Source organism: Phlebotomus papatasi, chromosome 2 (assembly GCF_024763615.1).
Source record: "Phlebotomus papatasi isolate M1 chromosome 2, Ppap_2.1, whole genome shotgun sequence".
In the NCBI taxonomy this organism is placed as follows: Eukaryota; Metazoa; Arthropoda; class Insecta; order Diptera; family Psychodidae; genus Phlebotomus; species Phlebotomus papatasi.
The window spans coordinates 11,845,701-11,865,282 of NC_077223.1; the positions used below are offsets into that span (position 1 = coordinate 11,845,701).

General features: G+C 33.3%; 2 protein-coding genes across 3 annotated transcripts in view; one reads left to right on the forward strand and one right to left on the reverse strand.

Moving 5' to 3' along the window:
* Positions 1-1,350: 1,350 nt before the first annotated feature.
* On the reverse strand, positions 1,351-11,299 carry LOC129803777 (hemicentin-2). The gene is made up of 6 exons (XM_055850559.1): positions 10,946-11,299; positions 7,817-8,026; positions 7,435-7,704; positions 7,198-7,364; positions 6,651-7,134; positions 1,351-1,575 (listed from the first exon to the last, which is right to left on the reverse strand). The coding sequence occupies exons 1-6, from the start codon at positions 11,124-11,126 to the stop codon at positions 1,382-1,384; spliced, it is 1,506 nt and encodes a 501-aa protein (XP_055706534.1). The 5' UTR covers positions 11,127-11,299; the 3' UTR covers positions 1,351-1,381.
* Positions 11,300-19,021: 7,722 nt separating this feature from the next.
* Positions 19,022-19,582, forward strand: part of LOC129803780 (protein ultraspiracle) — a 49,134-nt gene continuing 48,573 nt past the window's right edge. The window contains exon 1 of one of the 2 annotated variants that reach the window (XM_055850577.1): positions 19,022-19,476. In XM_055850577.1, coding sequence (XP_055706552.1) covers positions 19,458-19,476 — 19 coding nt within the window. In that variant the 5' untranslated portion in view covers positions 19,022-19,457. The remainder of the gene's footprint in view (positions 19,477-19,582) is intronic. The other variant, XM_055850578.1, reaches the window with a different exon arrangement.

Genomic DNA, 19,582 nt, shown 5'->3' on the forward strand with positions numbered 1-19,582 from the left:
AAGTAAACACGAAGTTATCTGTCATATTTCTCGTAAGCAATTGCTCACACTGAATTTTCAACAAAGCAATTTCAACTCAAATCATATTTAAAATTTAACGTATTAAGTGTCAAAATCTTCCAAAAAGAACAAATATTTAGATAGAATTCATTATTCATCAAATATTGGAATAAAAATCCATCATTTTAATCAATTTATTTTTACTGTCCAATGTTATCCTCAAAGTGTCCAAAATAAGAAACTGGACAAAATTATGAGCCTTTCCCCTACTTAAAAATATTTTGTTTGAAAATATCAGCAATTTTTATAGAAAATAATTAGGGCGGGAGAGTACTCTCCTTTCGAACGTTCAAGTCTTCGAATAATGTGAATTTATTTATTTTTTTCTAAGAGACTGCTAACCAATATTTAATAAAAATGCGTAAGTCTCTGCGGACAAATAAAAGAAAATTCGCAATTTTCGAAGGCACGAACGTCCGAAGGAAGTGTACTTTCCCCTAATTCCCAGCATTAGAATCAAGCGTTTTTAATTAAAAAATAATTATTTTGAGTATTTCTATTATGATAATCATGTGAAAGAGTAATTAAATTCTCAGGATGGAACGTCCATGGTTTCAGTCAGAACACTTCTCTCCAAAACCCACAATTGTAAAAATGTTCACGGTAAAATTCACTCACGCATGCATTCTTTCAACGGGAAACACATCATAGAGAATTTTTCATCAATTTCGCGTGTTTTTCTTTTTCTAAAAAAAAATATATAATATAAATTCTCTCATAGAAGTCCAAATTACATTTCTAGTGGATAATAATTGTCTCTACATTATAAATGAGAAATAAAGAATTTATTTATTGGAGGCATGACAACGATTTATACTTTTCAATAAAAAAAATTATAAAACAGAGAGATGAATTTTCAGTATAATGTAAATTGTTACAATCTCTCCGAAAATTCCCACTGGCGATTTAATTTAACAAGTATGGTAGTCTATGTGAAGTAGGTTCATTTAGTAAGTTTCCAAGCCGGTGCACACATTTTCCCTCCTCCATGGCCGCAAAATTAATATTCTCTTGTCGATTGAGTCATATTCATATCGCACTATCTCCACTTTCCACTCTTATGGAGAATTTCGTCTATAGGACCCATCCTATTCCCTTTTGGAAGGGGAATGGAAAAGCTAAGAACGATGTCTAATGCAACGTGACTACGAATGTTAAATTGCAATCTTGGCTTTTTTACCTCTATTCCTTGTGGGGATCAACACGTGAATGAGGTAACCAACAAGTGGCAAATTGAGGATGAAATTTACCTCTCAAGAGAGGATGCAATTTGTAAAATCGATACATTAATTTTCCACACCAGCACTGCCAATTTAATTCTTCACCACTCTTCATACAAACTTTTCCAGTAAACTAAGGCACAGGCAATTCCCAATTGCAGTGTGATTTCTCTATGTCTCACACTCCTTGAAGTGACGTAATCATAATTTCCAGAAGTATTGGAATCAGGAATAATATTGTCATCAATTTGGTCGTATTCTATGGTTTCTGTTGACACTATCGTGGCTTCCTCGACTGAAAACATGAAAATATTAAAAATATTATAAATTGCATTTTTCTAAAACTTTTAAAACGAAAAGGAAAAATTGCTCTTTAACTATGTTATTTAAAAATTGCCTCTTGCAAGTTCATTTTTGCAATCAATAGAAGCTACTACAGATAGGGGAAATGCTCATAATTTTGTCCAGTTTCTTATTTTGGACACTTTGAGGATAACATTGGACACTAAAAATAAATTGATTAAAATGATGGATTTTTATTCCAATATTTGATGAATAATGAATTCTATCTAAATATTTGTTCTTTTTGGAAGATTTTAACACTAAATACGTTAAAATTTGAATATGATTTGAGTTGAAATTGCTTTGTTGAAAATTCAGTGTGAGCAATTGCTTACGAGAAATATGACAAAACTTCGTGGCTTACTTCAGTCTTATTTAGTTGTGGTGAAGTACTAACAAAGTTTGTTCGCTGTTTTTGAGTGATATTATTGAATATTCATTGAATATTGTGTTGATTCACGTTACTGATGATTTGTACATTTGACCTGAAGTGAGATTTGCCTTGTGAATTAGATTTTTCGTGTGAAAAATGGGAAATTTTTTAAGACATTCACCAGTGAGGTGATGATTCTTATTTTGGACAGGTGTTTTTCTCACGAAATTTCTGTGATGACTAGGTTGGACAAATGCCTGGAGAAACAAAGGAGCATCATCTCTACGAAAGAGATGTAGCAAGAAATGCCTTGAAAGGCTCCCGGAAAGGTCAGGGAATGAGCGAATCCGCACGTACTTGGAGTATCGAAGTCAACTCACTTTAATGAATGATATGGAAAGTTTCCGGGCTTCTGTGACATTCTACGTTTCCCTTACATGAACACGAAGAGGACTTGGTAAGATTGGTTCATCAAATGAAGAACAATGGGCATCCTATTGAGGCAGATTAGCTGTCCAAATTTACAGCCAAGTTGGCCAAATTAATAAACAAGTTGTCCAAAATAAGAGCCAAGGTCACCTCTACATATCAATTCATTTTTAAACGTATTAAAACTAATTTTAATAAAAATAAGACGATAAATAGCTTGCTAAGTTTCTAAACAACCCTTCTGAAAAGACAGTAACAAGAAATGTCAATTAGTATAGAAAATATCGCCCTTCAAACTTGGAACTTCGATGCTTATAAGCAGACTGTCCAAAATTATGAGCACTTACCCTATTTGGCTCTATTCTGCGAATAAAGATAAAGATAAATATAAAGAAATAAAGAGAAATATAAAGATTTGGTATTCTACAATCAAGATTTCAAAATAAAGCTGTCAAATATCTTTATTTTTAGCTTGGATAAAAATATTTCAAGATTTGGTATTCTGCGCCCAAGATTTCAAGATGATTCTAACCTCAATATTCTTTATTTTTCATAAAGATTTTAAAGGTGGTCTCGAGGTGCTTTGAAATCTTTATTTGCATTTTGAAACTCGTTTGAAAAGCATTACAGCCATGGAAGATCTTTTAATTTATTAGAAAATTTAAGGACGCAGAGGCAGTATAACGAGGGTTATACGCTAATACATTAGAAACACAATAAATACAACTTTATTTTTTTTTATTTCAACAAAAAAATACTTAATATTCAGTCATACTTCGAAAAGATGTACTATTTCAGAAGACTGAATTTATTCTCTAAACCTTATAGTTCAACAAAGATTGTGGAAACTGCTCTCTCTTGGAGTTCGAGCAGTTAAAATCGTTGGTATTAGCCAGAAATGATCCTTTGTACTCTTATGTATCAAGTTCTTATTTTGAGAAATTGTTAAAGGTAGGGCTCTCCAAGAAGTTCCCAAGCTTTTCTTATTCAATCATCTCACTTTCTCTTCTCTATGATTGGTGTTCCGTTTTTATTTGAATGAGTCCGGCTAAACTTTTCCTAAGAACTTCCAGTTTGCTTTTTTATGGTTATCTTTTTCCAACACAATCCTAGCCCTCGTTATTGTTACAGGTACTTTATGTGTCGAAGCTTCAGGTTTAGGATTTAGAGGAATTTCCTCGAATAGAATCTCATATGTTTTATAACACAGTGATCATTATTTTTCGATCTAATGACAATGACAGTGATGAACCGTTAGCTGAGAGTTATCTGGGTTCTCTGACTGACTTGAAGTTAAAGGGATCCCTTTCATCTCAGTATGTAGTTAGTCAAAATTTTAATTTTTGACTAACTAACTCTGTTTTGCTGCCAGATGTTTCCTGATTCTTAAACTGGTAAATCCATCTAAGAAATTTTGTGAAAAGTGCACTCAAAAATTTACGTTAAAAACAATTGAACATGAAATTCGGGGTTTCTGTACCTTAATCCAATCGTCTAAAATTTATAAAACATTCACTCTGATTTCTTGCTGTTCAATCAAATTCAAGCTCTTTTTATTCCGAAGATATTTTTTTCTCAAAGTGCCTGAGAAGTGTATGAAAACCTAACTGACCAAAGTTAACAACCAACACCGGTTGGTAACAAAATGTTAACAGCACTGGTAACACTTTTGGGCCAATGCAATGGAAAGTAACATTGAGTTGGTCTAAAATTGTTAACAGCGCTGGCAATTTTATTAGATCCAGCACACGAGTAGCGCAGCGGCGAATATCAGAAACAAATTTGGTAGCGTGACAAGGGCGACATATTCTGTGACTAATTTGCAATAAAAAACATTTTGGTGGTTTGTGTGACAATATATAGTTCCCAGGTGAGTTTAAATCATTCTGTATTTTATATTTTAATATCCTTAAGTAAAATTCTTCCAAATTCAAAGAAATTTCTGTCCAAATAGACAAAATTTTTCAGAAATTGTGACAGATGCCAGTCTTAAAGTTGTTCATACATTTTTACACAGTTTTCTGGCCAGAGATCAATAGAAATCCCTTGGATGCCTCATTCACAGGTCCTATTAACATAGTTTGTCTACAAATTATCACTTCCGGTCAAAAATTTATGCCCAAAAATTGACAATTTTCCAGAAATTGTGACAGAGGCCGGTCTCCAAGCTTTTTACACAATTTTCCGACAAGAGATCGCCCTAAATCCTTGGACGCTCTCTTTAATATAATTTTCCACGAATTCAGACTTCCGGTAAGGAATTTCTACCCAAATAGAGACAATTTTCCAGAAATTGTGACAGAGGCCGGCCCCTAAGCTTTTCATACATTTTTACATAGTTTTCCGGCAATAGATCGACCCAAATCCCTTGGTTGTTTCATACACAGCTGTCTTTAATATAATTTTCCACAAATTTATACTTCCGGCCAGGTAGTTATGCCCAAATAGAGTCAATTTTCCAGAAATTATGAGAGCGGTCAGCTTTGAAGCATTTCAGATATTTTTAGACGTTCTTCTAGCCAGAGATCGACCAAAATTCCTTGGATATTACATCAACAGCTCTTATTGACAAATATTATCCATGATTTTTTACTTCCGGCCAGAAATATATACTTAGAAGACCAAAATACCATTCCATTCCAATTTTGCTCCTTCCATTTTTTTAATTTTTTTTTTGTTGAAAACATCCTTATATTTATATATTTCTATTGTTATTTTTTCATCCAATATTTTTTTTAATAGTAATAAAATGATAAATTTTCAATTTGCTACTATATTTTTTTTTTTAATATTTTATTTACTTAAAGATATGGCATCAAGATATGGGAAAAAATCGTTTTCCGAAACGAGAACATGCAAAATTTGGAAAAGTAAGTTCATTTTATTTTATTGTGAACATATGTTATAATAAATTTAACATTTTTCACAGATGCTTCAGATTTGACGTACTCACAATTCGCCAAAGCGCGAATCCAAGAACTTACTGCTGCTCATAAAAGGCTCTATGCCAAAAAATCGAAGGCGAAGTTTAAGGGAAACCTGGAGACGTATAAGGAATCGAATACCAGCTCTTATGATTCGGAAAAATAATTTTGTTCGATACTTTTACGTTTGAAATTCGTAAAATACGTTAATAAGAAGAAAATGTGATCAGCTCATTAGATTTCGAAAAAAAATAATGTTTGATAATTTTGCGTTTGATATTCGACAAAAACTAATGAACTATTTTTTTTTTGTTATTGTTTAAATTTGAAATCACCTTTTTATGTTAAGATTTTCAACTATTACTGAGAAACGAATTTTTATTCTAAAAGGAAATGTGCAACATAAGAAAAAAATGTGATGAAATATAAAGTAACATTAAATACTATGGATATTGGCAAACGAAACAGATTTCTTTTTAATTTTGATAAAATCTCTTTTAAAATAATAGTAACAAAAAAAGTTAACTAAATGGTAACAGATTGTTAACAGCGGCTGTTTATGTACTGGCTTTTAGTTCCACTAGCGACCACCATGAACGCAAAAGTGTCTCATTTTGGAACAAAAAGTCAAATGAATTTGTTAGGCAACCTAACAACTCTGTTAACAGAGTTGTTAATAGCTGGTTACCAACTGTTAACACCTGGTCAGATGGGAAGTGATATTATTTCCAGGACTTTTGCACTTAAAGTTGTCAATTTTGTAAGCTATTTCATACCACCCGAAAGATTATCCTCGTTCACCACAATTTTAAAAGAAAATTTCTACTCCTTGTCGTGAAAATTAACTAGAAAAAATATCTCCTACCAAGAAATCGGCTTGGTTGACTAAAGTGCCAAAATGACAAGGCATAAGTGACAGTTTGGATATTGAAATCTTTATTTGCGTTTCTTAGACTTTTTTATCCAAGATCGCAGAATGCCAAATCTTGAAATTTTTAAAATCTTTATTTTGAAACTTTATCTTTATCTTTATTCGCAGAATAGAGCCCATTATTAGATATTATTCCATCCAACATTTGCTGACTCAAGCTACCTAATTGTGCATTCAAGATCAGAACCTTAACAAAATTTCGAAATTACTCATTAAAGAATTTATTTGTCAAATTCCTTATTCGGCTAAGAATCCGATAAAATTATTAACTAAAGACTTGTTGGAATATTTTTTTAGTAATCTGGGGATTTAGGGGATTTAGGAGAAATAGAAAAATAAATGTTGAAATTGCGCCAACGGCGCCAACTTACTTTCGCCGGCTGTAGCGAATCTCACAACCCTACTGATGTCGCTCCAGCCGTATCTGTTACGTCCTGAGACAACCACCTCGTAGACACTTGCTGGAGAAAGCCCGCGCAAAACATAGCCAGTGGTGTGAATCGGTCCGTTGGAGAATTCTCCAGGAATCGTGAGTTCTGTCCAATCAGATGGTGGAAGCCGAGAATTTGGAGTGACATTCCCAGTTGGCACCTGGCGGAAGCGCAATTTGTACTCTGCCACTGGAGACAGAGACTCAGTCTGCCAGATAAGATTGTGCGTCATGGGCGAGGAAGCGATGGGTGAGGGCTTAAAGACTGAGGGCATGGGTCTGCCCGTCAGTTCAATAATGGCACTTTTAACTCCCACTTTATTCTCTGCTTTGCATTCGTACATGCCCAAATCAATATCCTGGACATTGTGCACAATTAGCAGATGGCGAGATACCGTGTGGAGCTGCTCTGAAGTCCGTGAAGCCTGAAAATTTTTTACCAGAAAATTACATATCCTATAAAGTCCTGTTGATTTTGATTGACTCACAGTGACTGTGTCTTGACGAGCTCTTCTGTTGTCGAATAGTATGGGGGCAGTGTGATGGAACCAGTGGACCACGGCACTGGGCTCAGCCGTAACAGTGCACTCAAGAGTGGCACGAAATCCGATCTTGGTGTGAACGACGTTCGCCTCGGCTTTCACTTCCGGCACAACTAGTCGAGGAGAGAAAAATCCCCAAGTTAAAAGCACTAAAAATTCTCAAGACAGAATTAATATATTTACACTGAACAGTCAGGTGGATTCCCGCCACTGCTGGTGACCCAAATCCATTGTCCGCTACACACTCAATGGCACCAGCATCCTTTCTACTCGTGACTTCCACAAGAAGCCTCCGACGACTCTCCACGTGATCAGAATCACTGGCATTGTCTCCTGGACGTCGCCAAGTGATAATGGGAAAGGGCACACCTCGAGCTTCACAGACAATCTCAAAAATTGCACCCACTTTCATTGCCACCTCGCCACTGGGGTACGAAATCACGCTTGGAGGATCTGCCGGAAGGAAGTTGTTCACATTTGAGCGCCAAAGCGGAAAAAGACGTCATGTACGGTATATATGCAAAAGGGGTGGGTTTATCTCTTTTCTTATCTCAAATTCACTCACACTGAACCTCGATGGCATGTCTCTGGATTGCCAGACCAGATTCACCCGCAATTTGGCAAATGTACTCCCCAGTATCCTCAAGCTTCACATTTGCAACCTGAAGGCTTCCATTCATGTACAGAGTTATTCTCTCTGGAGGCGTAAATGTAGGATTTCCCGAGTCTGCAAGAAGTACCTCTTCCCGCAGCCACCGAATGTAGCCATATGGGCCTGCAATGTAAAATTAATGCGAGCCTATCAATTAATTGACCTTTGTTTTTTTTTTGTGCCTTTCGCGGTCATCTATCGTGCAAGTATTTCAGTGCGTTTTTTGTCGTGAATGGAAGTTGTACAAAAGTTGATTGATTTAGAGGGAGAATGACGAAAAAGGGCGAGAATTCAATAATGTAGATTTATCGATTGTACCCACTTCCAATTTATACTATTTTCTCCATAGCTTCTTGTTTATTCAATTTACATGGTGTTTCTCGAGAGGATGTTTGACAAGGCAAAAAAACTACCCGGTTCTTTTCACGCAATGCCAGGCATTATATCGATAAATTTCACGGACAGAAGTTAATGTTCTTTAATGTTAGATATTTCCATAAACTTTTGCAATAGTGATAAAAAATAAAGCCTCAGCCTAAATTCATTGAAAAAAAAAACTAAATTTAAACTTGATACTGTACTAAAAATATCAGTTTTAACAATAATACGAAAATAGTGTTGTATTTTAATACCAAAAACAATTTTAATTTTAATTATTCAATTTAACATTAATTAATTTTACTTTTTAACAAACATTATTCATATAACACAATTACTTGATTAGCATTTTTTTTACAAACATTAGTTCTCAAATATTCGTAAAAACAGAAAAATACAAATATTTTTCCATTTGTTCGTAAAGTGTTACCGGACAGAGAAAAATATTAGATAAAGGTAAAATTCTGCGATTTTTTTTACTTAGAATAAATATTTGCAACAAAATACAAACTTTTACAAATTTGTTAATGTGTTTGTATGTTCCAAGAGGAAATTTACAAACATTTAAGAAATATTTTGCAAAATACTTTTTCTGTGTGGTGTAATTACAATTACAAATGGGTAAAAATGCTTTTCGAATAACCCTACAGACCCTAAACTAAACCATTACAGAGCTACCCTTAATGGGTAGGGGGAAGTAGGGCACCTTTGAAATTGGGATTTTTCACCTATTTTTAAATAAAATTGAGCCTTATCGTGATATAATTTAACTTCACAAACAGATTAAGAAGCTAAATTATATTATAATATTCCTCAGTTTCGTTCAAACATAGGAAAAAAATTCCAATTTCAAAATTGCCCCACATTCAAAGGTGCCCCACTTCCCCCTACCTTTAAAAAAAATGTCGTTTTTTGTAATTTTTTCTTTTAGGGAAAATTAAGAAATTTTTAAATCCAAAAATTAAATATGTTACGAATTACAACACTGAGAGAAATTCGAAAAAGTTAAAATAACATTCCGGAAATGTTAATTGTACCCTGCAGTATTGATCCAAAATCGGTGTAAATATTACCCTTTTTAGGTGTATTGGCGGTTAAAGTTACCCTTTTTCATGTTAATTTTACCCTTAAAAAGGTGTAAAATTAACATTAAAAAATGTTGATATATTTTTACACCTAAAAAGTGTTAAAGTTAAGAGGAAAAAAGTTAATCACACCCTCTTTTTTTTCTCAGTAAATAAGCAAGATATTTTATTTGTAACTTGATTGATTTCGTTCATTGTAGTTTAACCTTAAAATAAACGAAAAAGTTTAAAAAGTGGAAGCCTATTCTCATTTTAAAGGTAGCCATTTTACGCTGCTTGCTACTATTTTTATTTTTTCAGTAATATTTTGGGATATCAGTCTCTGTGAGAATAGAATAATTTTCAAAACAATTGATCAAATAAAAAAAATTATCTAATAAACACTGATTTTCATTCATTTTTATCTATATTAAAAATTCAGTGCAAAACAATAATAAAATAAAGTAAAACAACAAACATGCAAAATTGGGCATTTAACCCATTTGCATCTAATTGCATATTAATCAAAAACTAGACGATTTTGTATAATTTATTTCTTCTCGAATGATGTCCAAAAAGCTGCCAGAAAAAAAATTATTTACTTTAATTCTTTAATAAAATGTAAGCAAAAAACTGCCCGAACATAAATTATATATTATTGCAATTTTCTCACTTCGCGGAAAGTCTAGAATCTTCGCTTAAAGTTACACGCGGAAAATTTGAAGTCGCTGCGATTTTGATAATATTTTCCTTTATTCTCTTTGATGATTTAATTTCTGGTTGATAAATCCTTTACATAGAGACTTACTCTATATAAATTTAGTGACCGTTGTGATGCATATTTGATTCTTTCTTAAGATTTTTTTTATCGCAAAAATCATCTATTTATGTCCAAAAAGAGCTTACAAATTGAATGTAGGGGAAAGTACTCTCGCTTCGAACGTTCATGCCTTCGAATAATGTCAATTTTTTTTAAGTTTTCCTAAGAGACTTAAACATTTCTATTAAGTATTAGCTAGCTTATTATCATTTATTGATAATTATTTGACAATCATGTGGAAATCTCTTAGGAAAAGTAAAAGAAATTCACATTATTCCAAGGCATGAACGTTCGAAAAGAGAGTACTTCCTCTAATATTCAGCACTAAACAAGTGTTTTAACAAAACTAATTTTAATACAAGTCTTTCTAAAACATTTTCCTCAGTGAACAGAGTAGATATTTTAAATTTCTTGAAAATCCTGAACCCTCTTCTGGAGGATTTCTCTAGAGGTGACAATCCCCTCAAAAAGCCTAAGAAAAACACATGGTTACAGAGACCTTTAATTATTTTCTCAATGCGTAAAAACCAGTCCTGCAGAATTCTTTCGTGCTGGAGAATCTCGTTGAGGTAATTGCGTCGAAGATGTTATGACCATGTGAACAAAAAGACGTTTCGTTCATGCATAAATTAATATTATCTCTTTCTTATCTCACTTGGGGCATCAATTGGGATAACAATTGTGTGAGTAAATCTTGTTAAATTGGCACAATAACTTGGGATAATTTTGGCGCGAGAAGTATCAAGAAATCTTCATTTGTGCACGAATTGAAAATCTCACCGTTGTGCGAACAGGGCAGGAGTACAGTGTCATTTTCCACGGTTTTCACTGTTGTTGGTACACTGGAAAACTCTGTCAATTTGTATCCATAAGACTCAACAGATATTAACACAATTAGACCGAGAAGTCCATGAATAAATTTCACTAACACTTCACTCATTTTTGTGAAGGTGATATCCATAAAAGTACGTAAATTTTTATAGTGTCCTTAAATAGCTTCCACCTTTTGACCTCCCCCACTTCGAGGCACTTTTAGCCACGCGACTGAAGAAGAAAGGCACAATTTTAACGTCCAACTGCCTCGAGAGACTTCCACTGAATGTGCTCGATGGGCGGCACATCGATCGCGTCTCCTGGTGAGTGGATGGATTGTTGGACGCGCGGGAATATTGTTCATAGCTTAAGTGGGCAACAAAAGGCTTCAATCACACATCATTTCCCGTGGCATTTACTCAAAAGAGATCTCTAATTGCATTTGTCCTCATGAACAACTTCTTCGACATACTCTCCCTACCACAATCTTCCTTTTTTCCTCAAGAATAACTCGCTTCCCGTGACCTTCCCTTTGACCTCCGGGAAGTATAAAGACATACCAAATGGTCTAGTATCTAGAAAAATATTCAAAAATATTTTTCTCCAAATCATCAATTAAGCACCGCAAGCAGCAAGTACTTCTGAACTCATAAGATATCTCGGGGCAAAATGCATGAGATTACGCCCCATGCGAGGGATTAATTCACATCTTGAGGCTTCTTCTCGCAAACTGATTAATGAGGTCCATTTTTTGGCGCCAATTCCCAGCAACGCAGCCAAGTCACGATGAACTCCACAGTTGACCAGATGTCTGGAACTCCTCCCCAATTGTCAATCAATTATGCTCCCATTCACTTCAACTGCTCCATTTGATCTTCCATTGAACCATTCTCTGCATTTTTTTTACATTTACCCACGTCTCATTGTTACAAATCAAATAATTGCTGTTTTTCTTGGAGTAACTTTTTGCTGGTCATTTCTTGGAGAAAACTTCCGCGAAGAATCACTTGAAAACAACACAGTCTACCCAAGAAGTAGGATGGCTGCCTTATAAAATCAAAACTTTTATAAAATGAAAAAAGCTATAATTAAAAATTGATAGAGAATTGCTGTTATATTTTATTTATCTTTAGAAAATCATTATTTTCCAATCTAAAGCTAGAAAATGATTTTTCGTTTGAGTCTAGTGGAATATTTTAACTTACGTTAATTACACGGTAAAAAATTTCGGCACGTATTTGTTCCAAAAATTAGCTCGTCCACGGACACCATAATTTTTGGCATAATCTTGTTCATTTTATGAGACTCAAAAAGATACCCAATATTAGTAACGAATTTGTTCCAAAATGTAGGTCGTCCACGGACACCGAAGATTTTTGGAACAAATTTGTATCTTCTAGGAGGAACAAAAAGATACCCAATATTAGTAATGAATTTGTTCCAATAAATAGCCCGTCAAGTATAAAAGCGTATCCCTCCTCTCACATTCAGTCACCCATCACCGAAGTGAAGAGGACGCCAAATCTGTGGCAATTTAAGTGCTAGGGTAAGTGCTCATAATTTTGGACAGTTTCTAAATTTGGACACTTTGAGGGTAAAATTGGACACTAAAAATAAATTGATTAAAATGATGGATTTTTATTCCAATATTTGATGAAAAATGAATTCTATCTAAATATTTGTTCTTTTTGGAAGATTTTGACACTAAATACGTTAAATTTTGAATATAATTTGAGTTGAAATTGCTTTGTTGAAAATTCAGTGTGAGCAATTGCTTACGAGAAATATAATAGAACTTCGTGGCTTACTTCAGTCTTATTTAGTTTTGGTGAAGTACTAACAAAGTTTGTTCGCTGTTTTTGAGTGATATTATTGAATATTCATTGAATATTGTGTTGATTCACGTTACTGATGATTTGTACATTTGACCTGAAGTGAGATTTGCCTTGTGAATTAGATTTTTCGTGTGAAAAATGGGAAATGTTTTAAGACATTTACCAGTGAGGTGATGGCTCTTATTTTGGACAGGTGTTTTTCTCACGAAATTTCGTGAAGTTTTAGCTTTTGTGAGGACTAGGTTGGACAAATGCCTGGAGAAACAAAGGAGCATCATCTCTACGAAAGAGATGTAGCGAGAAATGCCTTGAAAGGCTCCCGGAAAGACCAGGGAATGAGCGAATCCGCACGTACTTGGAGTATCGAAGTCAACTCACTTTAATGAATGATATGGAGAGTTTCCGGGCTTAAGTGACATTCTACGTTTCCCTTACATGAACAGGAAGAGGACTTGGTAAGATTGGTTCATCAAATGAAGAACAATGGGCATCCTATTGAGGCGGATTAGCTGTCCAAATTTACAGCCAAGTTGAACAAATTAATAAACAAGTTGTCCAAAATAAGAGCCAAAGTCCCCTCTACATATCAATTCACTTTTAAACGTATTAAAACTAATTTTAATAAAAATAAGACGATAAATAGCTTGTTAAGTTTCTAAACAACCCTTCTGAAAAGAGAGTAACAAGAAATGTCAATTAGTATTGAAAATATAGCACTTCAAACTTGGAACATCGATGCTTATAAGCAGACTGTCCAAAATTATGAGCCCTTACCCTATATTTCATTAATTTGAAAAATGAAAAAAAAATCCCAAAATGAACAAAAACATGAAATATGTGAAAATTAAGCATTTTCAAATTATAGCTTTTTTAGAAGCGTAAAACGTAATTCGTGCAGATAATAAGTCAAATATATCTGAATAACTTATACTGAATTAGAAACGATACAAACAGGCTTCAAGTATGATTCTAAATGGAGAAAAAACTGCTTCTTGGGTAGGCACTTTAATTTGTTAAGACGTTGAGAATGATATCTCGAGATCAATTTTCAACAGTTTGCCTCTCTAGTAAATATAAATACAATTTAATTAAAATAAATAAACATCAATTTTTTTATGATCACTCGTCAGGCCGATAAAAAAATCAAACGAGGTTGATGCTCTACAACAAATAAGATACGTATCGAGATTTTAATATCAAACGAATAAATTATCAAAACAGTTTTATTTTTATTTCTTAATTTTTTAGTACGACAAAAAAAGGAAGGAGAGCCTTAATTGAACAAAACCACAAATCATCCGCAGTAAATAAAGAAAATAAGTGCCAAAATTGATAATTATTCCCTTATGTACGACAGCTATAATTTTTCTTTAAGGGCATAGCAATAAATTCCTTGTGAAGTGCATCAATTTTGGTGTCAATTTCTCTGTCTGAAACTCAAGTCCCGCAGATCGTCACAGTTGAGCGATCGAATATCCAGCTCAATTGACGATACAGCATCTTGCCACAGTGTCATTAAATTATCAAATTAAGTGAATTGAATTGGAAAAGTCAACTTGAAGTATTCGGAGTTCACCAAAGTGTTCATGTTTATTTTGGCCAATTTTCTCAATTCAATTTGTCGCATATAAACACTTTCTGATTTTTCAGAATTGGCTGAGTGAATGAGAGGGTCGCAGATGGATTATATTCTGTGCCATTTGATATCCCCTAAGAAATAGTATCATTTTCAGGCACACTTTTTCTGCAACAAGTGAGTCAAACATTAATTCTCACACGATCACTCATCGAGGGTGATCTTGACCCCATGCATTGACCTTGTCCAACATCCTCGCTCAAATGCATCATTTTGTACTATAATTTTAGTTTTTAAGTCTCAATTTCTTGCCCTTTTCTGTGACGATTTTTAGCCTTTTCTCAGCAACATTAATTAATTTCGATTGAGATAAAAAGATACGAAACTTTTATGCTCACGAGAAGGAGCACATGGTCGTATAATTAGTCTTTCCTCATCCTCTCTGTTCATTTTTATTGTTTTGAGTCTTTAGCGGATTTCTTGAATTCAATTGTAAGTATTAATTAAAAATACTTACCTCTCTATTCAGGCTTAAAGCTAGAAATATCTTCATTTAAACAAGAAATAGAAACGTCATCTAATTAAAGCGATACCATCACTCATTCAGAATCGCTCAAATCAGCAAATATTGCTATCATCTGCTTACATGAATTTATATCAAATGCGTTATTAAAATATACAACATTCAAAAACATTACCACAATAAATTATCAACTTGCGCTTCACAAAATGTGCTAAATTTCTAGTTCAGTAGATTAATTGAAAATTAGGAAAAAAAACAAGGGGGAGATATTAGTCGAAAAATTGTGTACACCACTTCCAGCACTTCCTAAATTTGTATGGAAAACGTCAGAGACTTCCACACTTCCGGAAGTGCCACAGGTGATTTCCAGCACTTCATGCACTTCTAAGCACTTCTAAGCACTTCCAAGCACTTCCGGCGTTTGAATTTAAAAGAAACGACTAAAATCTAATTTGAATTTTCTTGAACAGTTGGATTATTATTTTTCATTCCTTTGGATATCGTAATTGCATTTTAATTCAACTGAAAATAAAATTTCTATTTTAAAAATTTCTATTGAAAGACTTATTTTCTATATTAATCTGAAAAACTTATTCACGCGGAATTACTTTGCAAACTTCAGTGTTATAATAAATTCATTTTTTCACGAAGAACCAATATGTAAAATAAAAAATAGAATTCTGAAGAAAATATGAATCAAGAAATTTGCTTAGAAACAAACAGTGTATCATCACTAAACTATTTTTTTCTAATTAAACAAAATATAAAGGTCTATTTTCCAATTCTCATTACTTTATTCAAAGCTAATTTTATCACTTTTTTAAAATTTCAAATTATTTTTATTGATAGTTTGTTAGTTTTGATATTCCAGTGCAACTCAATTGTTGTTTAAAAAATCGCTAACAGTTTCATTTGCAATATTCGTTTCTTTAATATAGGGTAAGTGCTCATAATTTTGGACAGTTTCTAAATTTGGACACTTTGAGGGTAAAATTGGACACTAAAAATAAATTGATTAAAATGATGGATTTTTATTCCAATATTTGATGAAAAATGAATTCTATCTAAATATTTGTTCTTTTTGGAAGATTTTGACACTAAATACGTTAAATTTTGAATATGATTTGAGTTGAAATTGCTTTGTTGAAAATTCAGTGTGAGCAATTGCTTACGAGAAATATGACAGAACTTCGTGGCTTACTTCAGTCTTATTTAGTTTTGGTGAAGTACTAACAAAGTTTGTTCGCTGTTTTTGAGTGATATTATTGAATATTCATTGAATATTGTGTTAATTCACGTTACTGATGATTTGTACATTTGACCTGAAGTGAGATTTGCCTTGTGAATTAGATTTTTTGTGTGAAAAATGGGAAATTTTTTAAGACATTCACCAGTGAGGTGATGATTCTTATTTTGGACAGGTGTTTTTCTCACGAAATTTCGTGAAGTTTTAACTTTTGGGATGACTAGATTGGACAAATGCCTGGAGAAACAAAGGAGCATCATCTCTACGAAAGAGATGTAGCGAGAAATGCCTTGAAAAGTTCCCGGAAAGGGCAGGGAATGAGCGAATCCGCACGTACTTGGAGTATCGAAGTCAACTCACTTTAATAAATAATATGGAAAGTTTCCGGGCTTCTGTGACATTCTACGTTTCCCTTAAATGGACAGAAAAGGACTTGGTAAGATTGGTTCATGAAATCAAGAACAATGGGCATCCTGTTGAGGCGGATTAGCTGTCCAAATTTACAGCCAAGTTGTAAAAATTAATCACCAAGTTGTCCAAAATAAGAGTCAAATTCACCTCTAAGTATCAATTCATTTTTAAATGTATTAAGACTAATTTTAGTAAAAACAAAGACAATAAACCATTGCCAAGTTTCTAAACAACTCTTCTGAAAAGAGAGTAACAAGAAATGTCAATTAGTATAGAAAATATCGCACTTCAAACTTGGAACTTCGATGCTTATAAGCACTTCCCCTACTATTATTGTTCCAAAAAAAAAATTTAACAAAATTAATAAAAAAAAATTTATTGTCGAATTAAAGCTCAAAAATATAGGAACCATTTATAATTATTGCAGATTCTGATTTACACTACTTTAGTCGTTGTGTCAAAAATAATATTTCAGAACTTGAGTCATAAATATTAATAATAATTATTATTTATAATACTTTTTTCTAAATATTCTAATGTTTCCATATTTTTCATTTTTTTTCTAAAAGCTATAGGATAAATTAATATCTTGTAATTTAGTTTTAGTTATTCCCGATAGTTTTCAGTAGCAAAACCATCTCAAAGAATCGACTACTTATTACATTTATTACACTCGAATACTCTTCAACTGAAAATCATAATTTTAAATTTAAATTTTTGGAAGGCATTCAATTAAGCTTCTTCCATTGCAACAGAGGGCGTTAGTGAAACTATATTTGAATTTTTTGACAAGAATTTTAATGAGGAATTGACGATAATTGCGACAAAAAATCGGCATAAATGTAGTCCTCCAGGATAAGCTTTAATTGCGCTACATGCTTACCAGCATTCATACTGTAATTAAATAAAAAATTCAAAATTAAAAAATTCTCAAAAAATTCATTTTTTGACACTTCCACTTCCGCAGTACTTCCACCTCAGTGTTGTACACCACTTCCAAGCTAATATCTCCCCCTTGAAAAAAAATCTTTACAACTGAAAATTTTATTTGATATTTCTCATAAATGCTAATGAGATATAATTTTTCATGTCTCGTCAGTCTTTTACCACTGGTATCCCCATAGCAAAAGAAAGCGGAATAGGAATAACAAGCGAAAAAATCCTCGGAATTTTCCACTATTTGCCTTAAAAAATTCCATAGGAATTTTCCATAATAGGTTCCAAGGAAAATTTAATGGATTTATGCTGGATTTTTCATATAGAATACATCCATGGAAATGCTCGTGGAATTTATGTGGATTTTTCCACCAAAATAAAATGGAGAAAAAATGAAGCTGTCACATGCACCTCGTGATTTTACTTCCGAATATTAAAGAAATAGCAAAGATTACGAGGATTATAATATGTTTTACTAAATCAGCAATAACGAATTAACACTTTAAGCAATAAAAATATATTTTGTAAAAAAAAATAATTTTTTCGAAAATATTTATTAATTAACATAAAAACAGTATTATTTTAGGTTGGCGACCTATTTAATGTAATCACTTCATTATTATCTACACGAAACGCAGTGTCGCATAATTAATTATATTATAATTGCCACATGAATCACTAGAAATGTTTGCGGAAGGTTTGGAAACAAATTCTAAAAGTTGCCGCAACACCATTTTATTTGTTTGACATTTCAGAAAACTAGTGGAAAAATCCATATAAAACACTATGGAAAGATAGTGGAAATTTCCATATGTTTTTTCCAGCTTATCCCGCGGACGTTTCACGTGTGAGTTTCCATATAAATCTTCCGCGGAATACCGCGGAATTTAACGCTGGAATTCCAGCATGTCGTACTAGTAAATTCCATGGAGTACTATGATTTCCATGGAATTTCCGGCTTTAAATTCCATAGGAAAACTTAGTGGAATTTTAGCGTCAAATTCCAGCGAATTTAGCCATTTGGACGCAAGTTTTCCATTGGAATTTTTGCGGAATTTTGCTATGGGGATCTCTGTAGTTTCATTTATTAAAATCAATAAAAGGTGGGAAAGAAAATTTTTCTTCAACACCTGTTGAGATTTTTTGAAAACCTTTCTGAGAACCAAGAAACTGTTAAAGTTTGAATGGTAGTTTCGAAATTCGAAACCAAAGGCGGCTCAACAGAGACATCTGCAGATTTTCTCTATCAGCTCTGGTAAAAGCGCGCGTGTCTTCTAGAACTCCAGAAATCTTTTATAATTCACTTAAAGATTTCCCATTATGGTTTGCGATTTTCAATCATGATTGAATACTCTGGGCTCTTGGGAATACTGATATAATTATGGAATTATACTGTGTGGAAAATCAACAAATATGGCTTTCCGGAAACAATAAAAATGGTGAATATTTCAAAATAAGTCTAAATCTTTTGTAAAATCTTCATGTGAGTGTTGGCTTTTTTCAAATTATTGTAATATGGCAACACCAAATGGTGAGTAGTTTTGTCATATGTCATATGTTGTGTTGTGTACGGAAATTTGATTCATCCTCCTTCAGTTTAATCAGTTTTTGAGTGTTAAACACCCAAAATTGAATCATGCTTTTGTGGTAGATATAACCAGGTATCGCACAGTGAAAGAGTGATGCAGGAATCAGTGATAAATAGACTGTGCTAAAGAAGAAAAGCGAGTCAGTTCATTGACCCAGTCACTGACAGCTTGAGCACCGCCATGATGTTTTTTTGACTCAATTGCCTACAATTTCCCATAACGTTGAGTTTTTTCCGCGATTGTGCGGTGTTTTCCGCTTGAAAAGTGGACAGAACAGTGCGTTGAGAGGAACTGTGTGAGTTGAAGGTGACATAAGTGTGTTATTTCATCGATTTTGCTAAAAAATTTCACAGGATTATCGCAATGGATACAAAAGATTTGGGTGAGTGATGTATGATGAAAGCCATCTCGCTCTTGCACATACAATCCAATGGCATTTTCTGCCCTCCTTTGATATACACAGCTAAATGAGGCCAATAACACAACTT